Source organism: Thunnus thynnus, chromosome 7 (assembly GCF_963924715.1).
Source record: "Thunnus thynnus chromosome 7, fThuThy2.1, whole genome shotgun sequence".
Classification (NCBI taxonomy): Eukaryota; Metazoa; Chordata; class Actinopteri; order Scombriformes; family Scombridae; genus Thunnus; species Thunnus thynnus.
In genome coordinates, this window is record NC_089523.1 from 21,655,902 (window position 1) to 21,676,966 (window position 21,065).

The following is a 21,065-nucleotide window of genomic DNA, read 5'->3' on the forward strand; positions in this document are numbered from 1 at the left end:
AGAAATGTTCTAGAAGTGTTTGTCATTTTAACAAAATTTCCCTGTGATTTATTAGCTTGACACATTTGTTGTATTTGGATATATTGGAGTTTCATGAGTTTGTAACCCAGATTTTCAGAAGAAGTGAAGAAAACCACAGACTCGCATTGCATCTGGGGGTTAAGCAGAGGCTTGCAGTAGACTGACTTTTCCAGTAAGTTGTGTGAGAATGAGTCAAGCAGTAGTAAGCCCAAGGATCAGTGATGTCGAAACTAAGGTGTGGCAGGTCTGCGTGGGTACTGAAGGCAGCTGACTGTGCGATAACAACCGCACTGCACCTTTAAACTCAGCACTGGAGCGTATTTATTTGAGTGACGTGGGACGCAGACTGCGTGCTGAGTGTGGGCAGGAAGCACAGGCAGAGCGGCGTCAAGTTACTTTTGTGTAGCAAGAACTTTACCGGAAACCACACTGCTCGCTTTCAAAAGAATATAATTATCACGCTCAAATAATTGCTCCCCACAAGAATACGTAAAATAACAACATATTTGGAAATCTGTTTGTGGATGGTTGGATTAAAAAATTTAGTGGAGCTGTATCCGGATAGAGTTTGCATGACACGTTGAGTCAGTAGACTTTTATTTGAAAGCTCCCACCGGAAGTATTATTTTTCCGTTACGGCTAACTTGACTGTAGCAGGGAGAGCAACGAGCGTACGGTGGCTACTTGAACGAAAACGGGGGGAAGCTTGCACAAGAACCGGCTGAGCTGTCGTTGGGGACTCAACATGCCACAATACAAATGCTGAGTGAGGGTCCGAAGAACCGTATTTACCTCTTGAGCGGCGATAGTTGACGGCCACGCCCCGTATCCACCGACCGGAGCCCGTACAAAACTGCTGGCGGAGGCGCAACGGTGAGCGGTTTGAAACCCAGCAGGGCGGCTAGCGGGCTCACAGCGGAGAGGAAGCAGGAGTGTCGGCTCTTTGGGAACCATGAGAGAGTACAAAGTAGTGGTTCTCGGGTCCGGAGGGGTCGGTAAATCCGCACTCACCGTCCAATTCGTGACGGGATCCTTCATAGAGAAATACGACCCCACGATAGAGGATTTCTACAGGAAGGAGATCGAGGTGGACTCCTCTCCGTCCGTCCTGGAGATCCTGGACACGGCGGGGACCGAGCAGTTCGCCTCCATGCGAGACTTGTACATCAAAAACGGTCAGGGTTTCATCCTGGTCTACAGCCTGGTGAACCAGCAGAGCTTCCAGGACATCAAGCCGATGAGGGATCAGATCATTCGGGTGAAACGGTACGAGAGGGTGCCGATGATTCTGGTTGGAAACAAAGTGGACCTGGAGGGGGAGAGGGAGGTCTCGTCCGGTGAGGGGAAGGCACTGGCGGACGACTGGAACTGCCCGTTCATGGAAACTTCAGCCAAAAATAAAACCTCGGTGGACGAACTGTTTGCAGAGATAGTCCGACAGATGAACTATGCCTCAACACCAAATGGCGACGATCAGTGCTGTTCGTCTTGTGTCATTCTTTAAGAAAAAAAGGACAGCCTTAAAAGTTTTATTCTTTGCTCGGTTTTAAGTTTGCAATGGTAAGTTGACTCACCATACAGTGAAAATGAAACGCTGACACAGTTTCATAAAGTGACACAGAACCAATGATAATGAACTTGTTATTGAAATCCTGTCTATTTTAAGTACAATGTAGTGAATAGCTTAACATTGGACGCATGGTCAACTTTATTTCCTACATGTAGCCCTCAGTTTTTCAATAAGACACCACTGAGTTCAGTGCCAATGTTGTTCATATGAGCTCAGCATTAGTTTTAGCTGGTAATCTACAGTAGGACACTTGCAGTCTATTGTTTTGCTAAGCAGATTGGGGAAGTATCTGACTCATTTGCAGAACTGGTAGGGCAAGCTATGGGTGACTTAATTAGCTTTACAAAGATAGTGGTTGAAATTTTTTACACCTACAGTCTGGAGTTGCATTTTCCAGAATGAGGTTAAGAGGAGTCGGGAGATTCCAAAGTTCCTGTATGGCCTACATTCAGGGATCAGCGAGTCAGTTTTTGTTGAGTCGAGCCTAAAATTAGCTGAAAAGCACTGTGTTTTTCTAAATCTTTTCTAAGAGGTCACGTCAGTTCATTCACGGCTCTTCCTCTTATCTCTTGTTTTGTGGCAGTGTGTTGCAGCAAGTGTGTACTGTTGAGCTCTTCTTCGTGTGTCTCACCCTGGCCTTGGAGGAAAATGAAGGGAGGAATGCTGCAGGGGGAAGAGAGGAGGAGGAGGAGGAGGAAGGGAGCAACTGAGACAGAGGGAGGGGTCCACTCTTCAGGAATTCTGCTGGGTTGGAGTATCTTTGCTGCACGATGTGTCCGCCATTGATGTCAACACAGTGTCAGATCCAGAGTTTCAGCAACAACCACCCCCCCACCCAACCCCCCCAACCCGAACCAGTTCCAACTGTACTCACAACTGGAACTAAACCCCAATGGAGAAGATATGGAGAGCAACACTTAGAGACACTCATAAATGGATATTTCTGTATAAGAAGAAGACAGAGAGTATATTTTGTTAAATAACTGCACAGTCTGGGGCGGGTTAAGTTTTGGGGAATATCTCTGCCTAACCCATATTGGAGCAATGCTCCACAACACTCCAAATCCTATGTTTTTTTTTCCAAAGTCAAAAGAAATGGACACCACTTATCTGCTGGTGGAGTAACGTGATGAGTGCCACTTTTTTCTTCATCTTCTCTTTGAGTGTGTGAGAGGACCTTAACTGAAGTGACATGGGGACGGTGACCCGATCGCCCTTGTGTCAAGTGCCTTTCCAAAACAAATCAGCTATTCAGATTTAGTGCCAACCTACATGTATCACCAAAAGAACCTTTCAACATGGCAATCCACAAACTAGTGAACTGTTCTTCTGGATAATCTCATGGGGTGGAGGCTGAAAAAAAAACTACAATAGGCTTTTTGTTAATGGAATGGCGGTTTTCTGTATGTTTTTACGTTGGCCTTTTTGAAGTCTGAAAAGGTGTTCATTTTGCAATGTCTGCTTGGTCTGGCCAAACCTATATCTTGAAATGCACAGGTACTGGAACGCTCTAGACATGACAACAGCACCAAACGCTTACCTTCCAGACCACTTAAATCAAAGGAATTCTGTTTGTTCTGTTTCTTTTGTCGTTGTTTTTAGCAGGAAATGTGATGATGTACCATTGACAAATCTAACCTGATTGTAAGTTTAATTTTCAGACCAGCCCTTTAACTGTGGGCAGTCTGTTTAAAAAAAAAAAAACAAAAAAACAAAACAAAACAAAAAAAGACTTTTAATACAAATTGCATTTTTTAAAAAAGAAACCAGACTGTGTTTTCTTTGTTGACATCTGCTTATTATATTATATCACCATAATGGCTTACTGCCAGATTGCTGAGTTTAAACGAGGTTAGCGCATGCGATTTGGACAAGGTTATCATGGCTTAAACACCAGTTGCACGTTAATTTTATAAATCAATATGTTTGGATGCACACAAATGGTCTATTGTAAATACCCATAGTAATATAGTAGTAATCGTTCATTTGTGTGCATAAGTTACAGTAACTTGATTTACCCCCAAAACCCCAAAAATATTTGAGTTACATCATGTAACTCATGAGTTGTTTGATAGTCGAGGTTGTGTGGTATACCACATATAAACAGGAAGTAGACGTGTAATAGGAAAATGCGGCTACTTTGTTGGTTATGTTGAGTTGTCTGTGACAAATTTACTGGTCTTTAGGCAAGCTGGTGTTAGACGTGACATAAAAGCCATGTCGCTCCAAAAATCATATCTCTGCTTGTCTACCGCTGCCTAACTGTATCACTCTTTTTTTTTTTTTTCCTCAAACACAAACTTTCCATGCGGTTAATGCTGTGACCATTGTGGTGCATGTGCAAAATCAAAAGCTGAGAGAAAACAGACCAAGGTGTATACACGGTATGACTAGTTTTAAAAGGAGATGAGTAACTCGCTTCTGTTAGTCTCTGCTACTATGGTGTTTACACGACACTGCTAATAATCTAAGCATCGCCCCACTCTGGTTATTTTCAGGTTATTTGAGCGCAATTCCCTTACAATCATGAATATGTGCAAAGATAATTGCTAAGTATGATATTGATGAGGTTTATCATTCCCGCCTCTTTGATGAACCTTGACTAAATTTACCAACAAAGCGGAATCAAGACGAAAGCACCTCTATCTACTCATCATCCACACATACCTTAATAGACGAGGCCAGGCTCCGCAGCTCCAGAGAAATGTCTCTTTTAGCTGTGTGGGTGTAGTAGCTTTTCAGCCCAGGGCTCCAACCTGGGTGCAGCATGTGTGGGTGTAGTGGTGTGATGTGGAGAGGCTGGTATGACTGAGCAGGCCCCGCTCTGCTTGTGTTTACCTATGGGGATTACCTAGCCCCGGCTGGCTGGACGACCGCAGAATGGCTTGGGGTAGAAAGAGTAAACAAACACAAGACAAGCTTCACATAGAGTCCAGTCTTTCATAGAGTGTATATACAGTAGTCTTCAAGCTGTCTGTACGTGTGTTGTGGTATGTACTGTATGCGTCTTATGAGTGAGCATATGTGTCTCTGCCTGTCACTGTCCTGCACAGGCTCAAACCCCTACGTGGGACTGTGTAGGCTTGGGTATCTGTGCCTGTTAGCCAGTATAAGCAATGGTATCATATGTATTCTTTGGCTTTGCCTGCACCATGTGAATATAGGGCATGTGGAGGTCGGCGTACAGGGGTGTGTGTTCTGAGGAAGTAATTCAATAGTGACTATGGCATCCAACAGGTGTGATCATTAAAGGTGTACATTAGAGCTGGTTACTATATTTAAATATATTTTCCTAATAATCATATATGTACCATATAGCAAATGTATGCAAAATCACAAAGTAATCAAATTAATGTATTGCACTGAACTGTGTTCCATGTGAAGAACAGGAACTTCAATGACTAATCATGTCCTTTTTTAATTACAATTTTCTTAAAATTTAGACAGAAGAATTATGTAAAATGACCACACAACATGTTCTTATCATCATAATATAATTTAACAGGAAGTGAAGCAATAATTTTGAATTATTCCCCAGCTTAAGTGCACATATACAATGTTTATTTACATCCCCATTCTTGCTGTGTGTGAGAGTACGCACAAAAACTACGTTTCTCTCGTCTACGTTTGTATTTGGTTTCGGTGTTCTGTGCAGATGTGGTTATATGACTGTTGACAGCTGATGTCAGCTGATCTCCCCTACATCTGCTACAAACTGTGGCTAGTTTACAATAGTGCTACCAACAGTATGTGAAGTCAAGGCTAATGGCATGTTTCCTTGTGTAATTAGATCTGAACAGAGCTGAAGTCGAACTCTGCCTTAAAATAATATAGTTAAACTAGTGGTTGATGAGCGGGAGAGGAGTTATTATAGCTATGCCCCAGATACTGTAAATGTACACCCCATCTTCAACTGCTGCGCAGCTTCAGTCTCTTGCTGTGGTATAAACATCTGATAGCAGAAGAATTTGCCCTTTGGAGAGAAAGGGGCCTGTCGAGTTCCTGTTTCTTTTTATCTGTCTCTTTCTAAGGAGCGAGAAGGTGAAACTTTCACTTCCTGTCCCTTATTTCTTATTTTATCTTTTTTGCATAACTCAGCACCGTTGTTATCTCTTTGTGGTTGTGAGCTTAATTGGTTTCAGCCTTATTATGTTTCAGTATGTTGCAGCTACATTTTTGCATTCGTCAACTTGCAGTGTTGTTTTTTTTTTTTTTTTATTTCAAGGAATTTAATTAGGCTATTTTTAAATCCATTGGTTTCAGTTGCAGCCAACAGGAAATCAGCCATGTTCAGGTTTACAGATGGCCTGGCTTGTCAGTAGTTGCTGGTCATGGGAGATGGTCATGTGATGTGGTTGCCATGGTTAAGGGGGGTTGGGATGTGGTATGGCTGCTCAGGGTGGCCTCGTGACCTATGGGAGTTCAGTCACTGCTGGAATGGTGACTGTAAGAGAGGAGGGTGTCGGTCTGTTTGATCATCTTTCTCTTAGTTGCCACAAATACATATTTTCTTTACTCACAATGACTGGAAATCTGCTTTTACTCAGCGACCTAGAGAGGCAGATTCTACATCTCTATTTAAATAATTTCCTTCCTTTGTTACATTCGACTAAATATTGATTTCTTAACGATTAAGATGAGGTTTAAGTGTGTTGCCACAGATGCAAGAACTGTGTTTTGCTGTTGGAAGCAGTTGCACTGACAGGAAGTGTTGCTACAGAGCCAGTGAGAGTGGGTGGTGTGTGTTTGCATTTTTACATGGGACTTAATCACTATATAGGCTCCTTGCTGAATTACAGGCTTCTCTTTCTCTCCCAGCGTCATCATGCTATTTTTGAGGCTATGTTGTGTTCAAGAGTGCGGTTTTGGCTTCTTCTTTTTTTCTTGGTAGATGTGCCGTTGTACTGTATCTATCCAAGGCAGTATGCTCTCTGAAATTCTTTTGACTCTAATAGCCTTTCTTTCTCTACTCTTCTTTGTTTTGACACATCAAATTATTTGACACTCACGCCTGTGACAGTCCCTGCATTGAATTTATATGCAACAGGGTAGTTAATTTTGTTGTGTGTGTGTGTGTGTGTGTGTCAGTGCCGTTTCTTTTTGTGCTTGGCATTACCATAACAACACCGGAATAACCATTGGCTCCCTGTTTGTCTTCCCCTCGAAGGCTGAATGAGCTTTGTTTTTTCTGTGTCGTTCACTCACACATGAACACACACACACACACACACACACACACACACACACTGCAGTTAACTTTGTGTTGTGCACATTTAAACACACTGCAGTTTAGATTCCTGTAGCATTCCAACATAAAGACTTTGTCCAGAGACAAACAGGAGAGGCATCACTCACCTCCTCTGAGTTCCTGCACAGCAACAGCGGGCTGGATTAGACCTGACTGTTCCCTTAATTACCCAGTTATTGTTTAGTTCATTCAGCCTTATCATATCCTTTGTCCCCATTGCACCTTGAACAGTGATATCTTGTAATCTCATTGGCAGAGGATTGTGAGAGATTTTTAAATATGTAGGTTTTCCTGAAGAATCTATTTCAAAAGTTTTGGGCGTTACTCTTTTTCTCTCTGTACAAAAGTGTGGGCTTGATAGGTAAACTGTGTATGTCTGCTGGACTGAGTAAGCGTAGCAAAGGTCGCTTAGACTCTCCTGAATCCTCAGTTAGAGCTGAAACGTCATGACTGATCATCGATCAGTTTCTTCATTCAGCTCTCTCTGTAGATCCGGGAGTTGCCTTCTCACTCTGAGCTAACTGTGCCGAGATGGGAATGCCCCAGAATTCCTCTCATTCCTGTCATTCCTTGAACTGTAATGTCTGGACTTGTCTTTAGCCTGAACTGAAAGAGCGATGGAAGAGGGGGAGAAAGTTGGGATATGACAGGACAGGAGAGTTTGCACAGCAGTGGTATATTTATGTTCTTTTTTGCTTAAATTCATTCATTTGGCCTTACTTGTTTTATATATCTGATTGGAAATGACTTTTCCTTGTTTACCAACTTTCCTCGTTTTAGTCTTCCCTGATCACATCACAGAAACCAAGAGGATGGTATCAGCGGTGAGAGCATAAGAGTAATATTTCTAGGAACGCAGAGGTAGAGAGAGAGAAAGCAGTAGAGATAAAGGATAAAAGAGAGAGTGCAGGGTTTGTCTAAACAGGCCTCCAGACACCGCCCCACTGTGTCACAAGATGGATCCCACTGGGCACACAATCAAACTGCTCTTTATACCCATCTTTAGATAATCATAGCACAGTTGCCTTGGTTCGCACCAGAGCTCCATCTGAAAAGGAAACTAGGCCAAAGGAGCCAGTCAGACAGTTACTAGCAGCGTCCCCTGTTTGGATTAATAGCTTTTGTTCACTTGGTGTCAGTGAGGACAAGTAATGCTTAAGGACCCAATTTGTAATTGAACTCGGTTACAATCAGCGTTTTAATTATGATGGGAAAAATCAGGTCATTAAGTGTGTGTGGAGGCCTGGCAGACTGCAATTTGATCTCTCTGTATAGGTATAATTAAATATATAATTAGTATCTTGAGCTGCCTCGATAAATTCTCAATTTATTAAGATCTTCAATAACATCTAGCCTGGTTTTACCTTTGACCTGAGTGAGTCAGGCTATGTCAGTCACTCTACGGCAGGCTTCAGATGTAGCTCCTGAGGTCTGGGTGTGGTTTCTCCACTTGAACGACAGGCCAGCTTTTGTGCCAGAGGACTAACAAGAAGTGAATAGTCTTGAGCATTTCCTTGTAGTTTGTTTGCGTGACTGTTTGATCATATGCCACATCAGATGTGTAAAGGATGCATTGAGTCACATGTTGAAAAAAGGAAGATGATATAGAGTAGTTTAGAACTGACCATGCTATTTGCGTGAGTTCAGAGGGTTCGGGTGAAACCACAGAAGAGCAGAGTTAGAGTTTTAAACTTGATAATGCTTGAGGACTTGTTTTTTTGTAATATAATAATACCCACACCCCTTAACCACTGCCGCCACCACCACAGGGAGGTCTCAGGGCACCGTCAGCAATAGAACAGCACCTCTGTATCTGCATTGAGTTACACCAGCTATTCATAAATCCATTACTAAGTTTGTGTGTAAAGTCCTTCCTATAGTAGCTACTGGCTAGTTTAAAACTAGTGGTTTATTCAAGTGGGTTGCACCATTAAAACTACAGACTTAAAGAGACTATAAACAGTATTGTTACGTATATTGATCAAATAACTATGTGTAATGTGAATATCCCCTGACTCTGCAGTTTCCCTCAGCTGTACTGAGCTTTATAGCATCATTCAGCCTATTGTTTTAGTTTTCCGGCTTGCAACTACTGTCTTGGTTCACTCTCACTGCTTTCATAGTGTCGTATTTCGGCAGCAGCGGCCAGCTGTTTTCAAGAGAAAAAACTCTATAAAACCCCAGTGTACACTACCTGCTCAGCCCGAAACTGCAGAGAAAGTTAGCAACTAGCTGGAGCATTTAACAGCTCAATAGCAAAAAAATGTCTCCACAAACACGACTCCAAAAGAATGCTAATGTTGCTCCGTATCTGTTGGATGTGTAAGTAGACAAACGTATGCAAAGAAGTTCACCAGATCAGATTAAAAAGTGTTAATTACATCATTAAACTGCATGTTGAAGTGTCAGGTCAGATGCATCATATTACTTCTTTTACTCTTCAATCTGAAAAGGTCATGTATTGGCAAGCTAAAGTAAATTTATCAGTATGTTCAGCTAACTATGCAACAACTACACCTGCCAGTTAATGAGTGGAAATATTTAAATCTCTGCATATTAACTAGTTTCTATGGTGTAACCTGTTTCAATTCAACTCCACTTTGTAAACCTTTGCATTATAACTAGGCTAAGTTTGAGCTCACTAACAGTATGTGTAACTGTGTCTTTCTGTTGACACTTCAGCAAGACAGGATGCTTGTTGTGAGCTTTGGCCTTGTGTTGAAAGAAATCTGTCTTCAGTTACTTAATTATTCTGCTTCCTCAGTCTTCAGCACTGTAAATCAAACTGAACCCATGTCACGTACATTTTTCACACTTGCATAAACTTGCAATTGGCTTTCAGTTTCATCTTCCTGCCCTCCTTTCTTTTCCATCCCCCCATCTGGCAGATCTGTGCTCACAAGAGGGTTTGTGGCATCCTCCTCCAGGGCTTGACGCCGGGTCACGTGACTACCTCCCACCACCCTGGCGTTGCCCTCCTGTCACCACGACAACTTCAGCATTCATGCCGTGACATCCGTGACCTTCCTCCCCCATTTGCAATCCCGTTTCTTTTCCTCATTCCATCATCTCCCTCCTCCCCCCCTCCTCTACTGGGTTTCTGACTGTTCTCATCATTACTCCATACCCTGTGATCTCCTGCCACCTTTTTCTTCTCATTTAGGTTGTCATGCCTTTCTAGGCATTTGTCATTTTGTGCCTTTTTCTGAACTTCAGAACTCTGACTTGATGGGTCGAGAAATGAAGAGGCTTTTGGATCGCTATCACGTCTGTGTTTTTATTTAGTTATATACTTTTCTTCTGTCTCTATACGTTCCTTCTCCCAGTTAAGAGTCCAGATTCATCATCAAACTTTTCTCCTCCTGAGGCAGGTTTACGCAACATCTCTTTCATAACCTGAGCAATGAGGTGAGCAGAGAACCTTGTGGGAGAGAGCAACTACAAAAAGAAGAGCTAAAGTTTTCATGTATAGTGAGAAGCATGCCCTACGCCTTTACTGTCTTATTTTGCGAGCTCTAAGAATATATGCGTTGTCATCTCATTGTTATTTATCTTCCTTTTGGTTTGTAGGGAAGGATAGTGATAATGTCTCCCACCACTGGCTTCCCAATAGGCTGCTATTTTCACATAATGTTGAACTTATTTTAATGTCTTCAAATCAATATGATGCAATTTTACTTTGATTCGATCTACTAACCAATCAGGAGACAAGATTAAGGAGACTTATTTCTTAAGAATTTCTGGGCTTATCATTATTATTGCTCTCAACACATTCCAAGCAGTCTGTAGATATAATACAAAAATATTCAGCAGATAAATGTTGTTGTTAAAAGTAACAGAAAAAGAAAAAAAAAACTCTGGGAAAGTTTGTAAAGCTACACAATTTTTAAAAAGTTTATATAAAAATGTCATTTGTACATAGTTTTTGAATTAAAAATCACAACAGTTTGTTGTGATTTTTAGAGTTGCGCAATTATCAGCCAAAGTGTCAGATCATGTTTATTTACCTTTCGGAAATATTCACCAAATATGGTCCAGGAAGTGTGCACTGATAGATCAGTATGTGTTGTACAGCTGACTTTACCCCATAAAATTACACATGAGCCCCACCCAGAATGCCAAAGTATCTGTCTCACACTGCAGAAGGAAGCAAGCATGACAGCGCAGTAGTCAGAAGCAAACATTTCCTCTTAGGCCAAATCACTGTTAACGCACAACACCGGGTTATTACCACATGAGTCACACATCTCTTTCGTTTTCACCGAAACTACTGTGATATTTTTATGCTGACAAGGTGCAGCGCATACTCATGCAGTCATACCAGCATGTAGTTGCTCATTGTTTCCGCATGTAGGGAATATAATGCCCATACATGAAGCTGTCAGTATAGTCGATATGTTATCTTTAAGATATAGAAGATGCCCTAGATATGACCCTCCACACTGACTTGATTTCTGGGAATTTTGGAGAGACTAGGCTCTGAGGAAATTGCTCATATCCTGTGTGGAGCTGTGGAAGAGGAAGTCTCCTGTGACACTGGGAATCTCCAGTCTGTTGACCTACATCACTGGCTCTGGATCCTGCTGCACTATGAGGGGCCTACCAGCACTTTTGTTGTACAATATACAAGTATATAGCTTACATCAATGAAAGTTTGAATTGCAAGTCACAGTTGTGATGTCAGTAACTGGAGGATGTGTTGCATTGCTTTGTTGCAGTGCTTATACTTAGGCAGTTCAACATTTTGGGAAATATGCGTATTTACTTTGTTGCTGAGAGTTAGATGAGAAGATCAATACCACTCTGGTGAATATGAAGCTGCAGCCAGTTAACTTAGCTTAGCATAGTTTGCTTCTTTTGTACACCTTAGTTTTTGTACAGATAAAACAAACAAGATATAACATGTTAATTTGTGATCTTTAGAGGTGCTGGTAGGCTAGCTTTTCCCCCTGCTTCCAGTCTTTATGCTAAGCTCAACTACCTGGTCATAACTTGCATCGCCTTTTTTAAACAATTTGAAACCTGTTTTGTTTACATCTCCTAGCAGTCTTTTCCTTTGACTCTTGCTGGTGCATTGCTACACTTCTTATCACCACCAACCTTTGATCAGTGGAATAGAGAAATCCTGTCAAGAAGAACGTGTTTGTCCTTGTGTGTATGCACCCACCCATCAGAACATTGCTCCATTGTGCCACTAACGGTCATAAATTCAACACACTGCCTTTAAGGTGCTTATCTGAGTAAATTCAAGTCCATCAGTGTGAAAATCTCAAACCAGATTGGGTGCAATTGTGGAAATGGGGAAGTAGCAGGGTTGTGGGTGTGTGTGTGTTATCTAATTTGATACCTCTGTATAGCTATTTGCCATTTCCTCCATTATGACCGATAACAGTCTCAGTGGTATGGTCTAACTTGGCCAATATCTGCCTGTGAAAATCACACCCAATCCTGCTCACTTTTTTTTTGTTTTAGTAAAAGAAGGTGTCAAAATTATATTTGAAGCTTGTTTTTGCTAATATGCAAATATCTTGCTAGGCTTCATGCACAATAAGATAACTAAAAAGCAGGTTGGGGCTGCATATACAGTAAATCTAGACCTCAGTGCTCCTTTCTGCTTTTGGCACTGTATGCTTGGTTACAGACTAATTTGTTGATCAGTGGGTGTGCTAAAATTCTCTGTCTGGCTGCTGAGATTTCAGTGTGGCCTGTGGGCTTTTACAAAAAGAAAACTCCACTAGGATAGATAAAATATATACCCCCTGGAGATAATTTTTTTCATTGCAGGCACTGAAATCAAAAGCATAAAAAACCCACTGTTCCTTGAGAAGATTGCACACTGACTGACTTCTTGTTGAGCCACGGTCTTGGACTGGATGCAGCAATTCTGCTAAAAGAAGTTACTACGGGCGACACATAGCCTTTAGTATCACTCCATATAAACTGCACAAAGTACAACACATGGTAGTGTCCACCATAATACTTGTCACATGTGTCATGTGATGTGAGACTGAATGGTGTCCAGTGTTGGTGATCAGTGTGCTGACAGGAAGGAAGGGTGTCTCCATCTAAGACTTCCTGCCCTGCTGTGTGACTCAGTGTCGGTCCTTGTGCTGCACTCTTCCTTTTCCCCTCACTCTTCTCTTCCTCTTTGCTCCAGGGCATACTCATGTCCATCCTCAATCACTTCTCTGACTCACATTTTTTTCTCATTCACTTTATTAGCTTTTGTTGTACCATCTGTCCAGCTTGTGGACAGTTAACATGTCATTGACTACAAGAAGCTCCATGCTACAAGAGTAAATTTTATATCTTGCAACTCCAGGTTTTTGAACCTGTTTGTCCTTTAAATTAATAGTTTGACATTTTGGGAAATAAGATCATTTGCCTTCTCCCAGAGAGTTATATGAGAAGATCTATACCACTCTCACATCTGTAGGGTAAATCTGAAGCTACTGCCAGCAGCCCATTAGCTTAGTTTAGCACAAAGACTGGAAACAGCTAGTCTGGATCTTTGCAAAGGTAACAAAATCCACCCAACAGCACCTCAAAAGCTACATTTTAGTCATTTGTTTAATCCATACAAAAACCACAGTTTAAAAACTTCACCACCCAGCTTCAGGAAGTCACTGCTCCCATCCATGAAAATAGTCTAGCTCGTACCTCAACTTGAAACTGTGACATAATTTTTACACTTTTTGTTCCATACAGATTAAACAAACAAGATACAATGTTTTGATAAGTAAGCTTTTGAGCTGCTGGTAGATGGATTTTTTTTTTTACCATCAAAGAAAGCCAGGCTAACTGTTTTTCCTGTTTCCAGTCCTAAGCTAAACTTTCCAGCTGCTGGCTCAAGCGTCATGTTTACTGTACAAAAGATGAGAGTGGTATCAATCTTCTCATTTAACTCTTGGCAAAAAGAGAATAAACATATTACCCAAAATGTTGAACTTTTCCTTAATTTGTGCACTGTATTAGACTCTATGAATGCCAAGCAAATCCATAATACAGTAAGCTACATTTTCAGCGCTTTAATCCACATGTGCTACATGCCAATTTATGTGATAATCCTCTGGATAATTACTTAAACCTAACCGCAACCCTTGACACATCTGATCTTTAATATCTTGATTGCCTCCCCTGATCCTGTTAAAAGTCTTTCAATTTGGAACTGTGACTTGACTCCAATCATGATAATACTGATTGATATCAGGGATGTTTATTGTCAGCTGTAATGAGATGTCTTCCAATTAGAGAGGTGAGAAAAAAATAATCATTGCAGAAATAGTCTGTCTAAACAATGAACAAGATTGAACAGATGAATGCACCTGTAAAAGAGAGAAAAAGTGTTGGAGACCAGCTGGAGATATAGAAGAAGAAGGGAAGGAAGAGAGCACACAGGACTGTGAGGGACGAGAAGAGGCCACGCCGCAGGTCTCTCATTCAGGCTAATGCCATTAGTGTCACCGTGCAGGCAGATCATATGACACACAGCCATTACTGCTCTTTATTTATTTACCCTGGCACACACACACACACACATAAATTCCACCATGTCACATATCCTGTGGAGTTGGTTTCCTCACACAAACCCCCGTAGCCTTGAAAGCCAAACAAATAGCTATCCAAACACACACACGGACTCAAAGAAATTACATCTTTCCTAGAGTGTGTAACTCAACTCTGAATGCTTGTTACATGCTGCCAGTCTGCATCCCCCTTTCTCCTTGTTCTTGTTTCTTCTTCTTCCCGTTCATGGATCTCCAGCCTCTGGGCTTGCTTTGTCATGTCATCTCGGGGTGTGTAAGCCTCCAGACCATATGGGCTCTGATGGGCTTAGTGGACCTCCAGCCAGCCCCCCTTGGAGGGCCTGCTGTTTTAGGGGAATTCAGGGGCATTTTGACATCTTTTCAGCTGCTTCAAACTTCCTGTCAGGAGAATTTGAAAAAAAAATGTCCTATCACTTTGTTATTTCTCTTCCCCCCCATCTTGTTGTATTTAAGCCCAGACGTTTTGCATAATTGTTAGCAAATACAATTATTTGCTCGCCACTGTGCAGTGTTTGCTTGTTGTGTAATTATTATTTGGTTTGTGATCTGTGGATCTCAGCAATCCAGGATGGGCAGATGGCTCTATCTTGCTCATCAGTGACTCTCTTTCTCGCTCTTCCTCTTCTTCCTCTCCATCACATTTTGTTTTCACGTGCACATGTCTGTGTTCCCGTGTGAGCCTATGTGTCTTTGTGTCTGAGTGTGTGTGTATGTGTTGTTTTAGGAAATCTACTCTGTGGACCATATGGTACAACACTGCCTGCTGGGCAAAGATAAATCCCGCATGCAAAGGCAGCAGAGACACCAGTATACACACACACACACAAACACACACACATGCTCCACATAATTAGCCCAACTTCAGTATCATGTACTTGTATTGTGCATTGTAATTAGTCTGCACCTTCACGTCTGTTGTTGTATAACAGCGATACCCAAAAGGCCTGTCTCGTGTTCATCTGTCAGTCTCTTTGCTCCCCTCTCTGTCTTCCCTCCTCCTCCTCCTCCTCTTTCTCCTCCTCCTCCTCGGCTGATTTGCTTTCTACCTGCCTGTCTATACTTGTCTACATCTTATGCTTTCCATCTTCCTCCGAAGCAACTTGCCCCGAGCCTACCTGAGTCATCAGGCCTTTCCTGAGCCATAACGCAGAAGTCAACTCATACCTTCTTCCCACACATCCAACTACCCATATGGAAGTTTGTCTATCTTTTGGTTTTTTCCCGTAAAGTGGTTTAGATGATATGGCTTAACTGTTTGCTTGTTTACAACCTGTCTGGTTGTCTGACTCCTCATGTTTTTACCCCTCAAACTTTGTTATTGTTCTTGTGTTCCCATATCATTACAGTACAGTGGTATCATAACTGATAAAAATGATGTCCAAAATTATGAAAACAATGAGTAATAAATGGAAATTATCCTTTAAATGCAGATTAAATAAGATTAAGACAAGTCTGCATCCCATTATCATGCAACAATATTGCAACACTGATAAAAATGAATGCAGACTCACACTAATAGCAAGGTTTTAGAGTCTGCTAATTGATTTTCATACCATATGAAACTGACTGGAAACCAAATGCTGCATGGACAGGTTTAGAAAGAAATCCAAAAATTATAGTGTACAGCATGTATTTGAAAATAGCAAAAAAAGTAGACCTGTTTTGTGCTTGAGGAGCGCCAATTTGCAAAAACACTGTTCCATCCTTTAACCTGTTCAGTTTATGCATGTTGCTGCTGTCTGTGTGGCTGTTTGTCTGTCTGTGTTTTAGACCAGCGTAGACTTGCAGCAGAGCCAGACAGCATAAAAAGGGAAGGTCGCTGGAATCAAAGTACTCCAAAGCTCCCACGCTTCTCCTCTAGTCAGGCTTTCTCTCTCGGATTAGACAGATCACATAAAACCATTTACCTCGGTGTCTCTGCACACCGGGGTAAACAATGAAACATGGTGTTTTCTTTAGAAATGTGGGGAGAGACACATTGTAAACCCCTGTGGCATAAATCCTCCACCCCCACTACATCTTGTGCCACAATGTCTGCTAACTGTCTAATGCGGTAACATGGATGAGGGCACAGCTGGAAGAGAAATGGGAAGAGACTTATAAAGAGAGGGGAGGTGAAGGACACAAGGCAGTTGGAAGCTGGTTAAATGGGACTGTTTTCGACTGTATTTGATGTTTTTCAGCCAAACGGTTACAAGCAGAGGGATGAAGTAAGAGACAGACACACAGGGACAGGGAGGGGAGGTTAAGAATAAAGAGATGGGCACAGGAACAAAAGCAACGGCATTTAATATGAAACAGAATTTCGGAGGTAGCCTACTAGCTTAGTCACCATGACAACAACACACTTAAACCAGCATTTAATTGGTGCTGTTTGCACTTGTCTGTTGTATCTCCATCCACTCCCTCTCTGTACAATATATAATTACACAGTGATTTGTGGGTATCATGTACCAGCACAAACCTGCCTACAATATGGTATATATTATTGTCTTTGGTTTGTAATGTAATACTGTAATATTGATTAATTTACTGAGACTTTCACATCAGATTAAACTCACCAAAATGATAACTAACCCTTTATTGCAAAGGTCAGGGACACAGTGCCATGTACAATACAGTACACACTGAGTTACATATTTCCCTGACCAGAGAGAGTTAAAGGATTTGAGAATGCAAGGTGAGAGATTTTTGAAAGCAATTACAGTCTGTAGATGACTCAGTAGATGATAGGTGATATAATTCAGTTGCAAGCTCCTTGAAAAGACAAATAAGGCAGATTGTCAGTAAAGATACTAAGGTATACTAAGGTTATAAGGATAGGGAGAGTATATGTTTGCACTAGCTTGTGCTTGCATGCATGAGTGTCTTATGTTCACCTCACATCCTATTTAACTCCTAAAAGCTGCTGTTAAAGTTTAGCGCTCTGCTTATTTTCTAGCAAATTTGAGTTCAGTGAAGACTTTGTTTGAATGTTTGGCCTACAGGCAACCTTTGCTTAGAGTTTCCTGCCTCTTGCGTCATACACATGAAATTTGCATATACTAGCAACAAGCAATTAAGATCTAAGCAATCAGGGAAGATTCTCTTGCAGGGTTTGCTTGTAGAGAAGGTGGTACGATGCACAGGTCTGGCTCGAGGCTTGTGCACAAAGTCCAACTCAGGCAAGCTTTAAACAGAAGAGGATGTTTTTGGTTTTTGACATTTTGCTTCAAGCATGTCTAGTCTTCAACCTCCGTCTAATCATCCTTTCTTCAGATTTCAGTGTCAGTATTTGGTGTAATAACTATTCCCAGGCATGCACACTCCAAAACATTTGGGAAAACCGAGGAGGAAAATTTAAGAGCAAGCTTCAGGCGATGGTACTGAGCTTGGCAAACAGCAATTTACTGTTTCTTAAGGTGCAACGTTCTGAATGTGTCTCTCAGGCTCCCCATGGGTTATTTGTCTATTTTCAGAGAACTGTAGGCGGTAAAGAGCAAGTATTCAAGCCAGGACAAGATGGAGATATTCTCTTAAGAATGTAACAGCTGCAGTGACAGAAAGGTACAAGCAGGATAGGACAATGAACGGCTAAGAATCACATTTTGATTGGACGGATAGAGTCAGCGGATAGATTGGTAGCTAATGTCTCTTATATAGCTTATATTCAATTGATAAATAAGTTCCAATATTAAATCCTCTGATGTTCTGACAGATAAAACAATATTATGCGTGTATTTTTGATTATATTGATAAGTTTTGTGTGCAGGTGAAAACCTAATTTTCCAATAGCATGGAGCTCAGCGGAGAAATGAGGAAAAATGAGGAGAAAGTTGCAACCGTTTATCAAAAACATACAGTAGGTGTTTTGATGTAAAAACACCCAGACTCAGCTGTGCATTCCTGTGAAGTGAATTCATTCCCCATGCCTCCTGGGGCACACACACACACACACGCACACACTGCACAGTTTTGTTGCTGTGTCTGAGCCTGCAGTTGATAAGATAGGGTTGGGTTACACGGCTTGCAGGCAGATACTATTGTAGCCGTTGACAGGAAACTGAAACGAGGTGGGATGGTGCGGCTCCAAAACCGCATGCCTGTTTGTGTCAATGTGTGTATGGTGCTTGTTTGAACGTTTGACCTCTCCCCTCCTGTCAAACGTTGGCCAAATGGTTCCCCAAGTTCACTCTTGTCCCTTGATGAATGCTTCTTCTCACTCGTGCACTGAGTGGGCTTCTTGTGCTCTGTGTGAACGAGCGTGTTTGCCTCCAAAAAAAGAGTAAAGAGAGAAGAACCATACTGTAGTTCAGTCTGCATTCTGCCATTTGGCCACCAGACGGGACAGTGGGGCGACTGTACTAGCTGGCACTATTGTATTCTGGTGAATAAGGGCCCTGTCATGGACCCACAAACACACTGACCTAACTCTCTTTTCTAAGTCACAGGGTTCAAGTGCTGTGTTGTGTATTATTAATAATATAGGCACATGTGATTTTCAGATATTTCACATGTGAAACGTATAATTTAGGAAATAACGTTTAGCATATTTTAAATCTGCTAAATTTGCATATAGGCACATGTCCTTTTTGGAGAAATGTGAATTGGGGCTTTCTTTGTGACAATTGCACTCAGTTTATTAGGTGCCCTGTGCTAAAACTAATGCAGTCTAATGCAACAGCCCAGCAATAAATCCCACCGTCATGAAGATTTTAATCTTCACTTTTTTGTTGAAACTGTTTCAGAGGTGTGTTGATTAAACTTTATGGTCATTTTGTGGTGCTGTTGAATTTTATTGTGTTATACTGACAGGTGTTTATCTTTATAGATATAACATTATATAACATTATTATAATGTAACATTAGTTTTACTTACCTGTACCTAATAAAATTGCAACTGACAGTGTTATATAAATAGAGCACCCTAGGCTCTGGGGAATTATAATGAGTATTTTTTCATTATTTTATTATATAAAAATGATTGAGAAAATATCCAGCAGATTAATCTATAATGAATAATAGTTGCAGCCCTAGCAACCAGGACTGAAAAATGTGTGATAATCAAGTCCATAAAGTCCTCCTGTGAGACACAGAATTGCATTTCCTTTCTGTGGTAGCGAAAACAGCACATAAAATGAAATCATTTGTCTTATAATATGGCATGAATTCAAAGGTTTTGATCTGTGCTAACTGGAGGTTTCTCAGATATCCACTGTTAAAATATACAATGATTCGCAGTGAATAAAATCATCTTAAGCATGTGAATGTCAGAAGAACTGAGGAGAAGCCAGGTGTTTTTCGAAATATCCCAGAAATTTATAGCATAACATCAAATAATAGAGTGAAAATTAACCCCACCTTTGTCATGGTGTTATGACTAATCAGATTTAGACAAACCAAGTGCGGGACATTGGATACACTTAGAAACAAAGTTCTACTCTTTCTGCAGTCTTCACAAACCATGGAATGACACTGCCTAAAATGTTCAATCTAAAAGATATGAAGTTGCTAAGACTGATCCATGGTAGCTGTCAGATGAAGAACTGGGTGATTTGAATCCATCACCACCTGCATTTCAGGGGCGTCAGTGGGCAAAATGGACCCTGCAGCCTGTTTTTTATACAGTTTTCTAATTCAGTTTGAGATGCGAAAGGGTGTCATGGTGAAGTGTTCCATTAGTCTGTCGGGGTCACAGTCAAATAGCTCGTCTAGGAGAGGAGGCTCTCCTCCAATGTGCCATCCTTAGAGAGAGAGAGAGATAAAGGAGGGGTTAGCTGAGTGTGGATAGATGACTCACAGTGTGTAGGAGCAGGAAAATAGATTAGAGTCCTCTGAACCCCCAGGCTTTTTATTTTATCTCCTGTTGCAAAAGAATGAAAGAAAAATACAAAAATAAGGATGAGGAAGACTGTTGCTTAGAGCACGTTAACATGACAGCAGAAAGCCATCTATCTATCTATCTATCTATCTATCTATCTATCTATCTATCTATCTATCTAGACTAAATATTTATTTTCTGCATTCCTCTGTCTCTCCGCTTCTGCGCGGGCGTGTAAAGTGTCAGTTAACAGAGCTGTTACATTGTTCTGAGATGAAGTGGAGGCATTTGTACAACTCATTATATGACTGACATAAAGCGAGAAGAGGCATATGCAAGCACTTGGACAAATGGTATGATAAATATGATCATCAGTGATATTTTACTATAAATAAATGTTGGTTATGTTACTGTCAGATATAAAATAATGGTTTAAACAAAGGGGCGCTCCACTGATTTTACATATCGAAGTCAATTTACCAGTTGCTGGGAGTACTGTACAGCCTGTGAAAATAGTTGTATAATGTCTCCTGTGGCTCTGGAGGAGCTTATCAAGTGACATCAACTGGTTATATCTGCTTGTACTTGGAGACTACATATCTTAAGAAAGCCTGTTTCAAACTGGCAATGTGGAGTTCGAAAGATGTGGGCGTACCCTGCATCATCATATATTGGAAGTTAGAAGTTACAAATATTATGGACTATAAATGCATGAATATCTTGATGTATCGATTTTGACCATTCCACATCCAAGTCCAGTAACTTTATGGAAGTGCAGTGCTACTGTAAATTCAAATATTACTATTTCAATTCTTGAAAGCTTTTAGATATCCTAACCTTTATGTTTAACATCGGTAGAGCTCCCCTTTAATCCTTGTC

The 21,065-nt window shown here is 41.1% G+C and overlaps 1 protein-coding gene across 1 annotated transcript; it reads left to right on the top strand.

Annotated features, from left to right (window-relative positions):
* The first annotated feature begins 655 nt into the window (after positions 1–655).
* Positions 656–3,357, top strand: LOC137186201 (ras-related protein Rap-2b). The gene is made up of 2 exons (XM_067594933.1): positions 656–1,581; positions 2,175–3,357. Exon 1 carries the CDS (start codon positions 974–976, stop codon positions 1,523–1,525), a length of 552 nt encoding a protein of 183 aa, XP_067451034.1. The 5' UTR covers positions 656–973; the 3' UTR covers positions 1,526–1,581; positions 2,175–3,357.
* Positions 3,358–21,065: the final 17,708 nt, after the last annotated feature.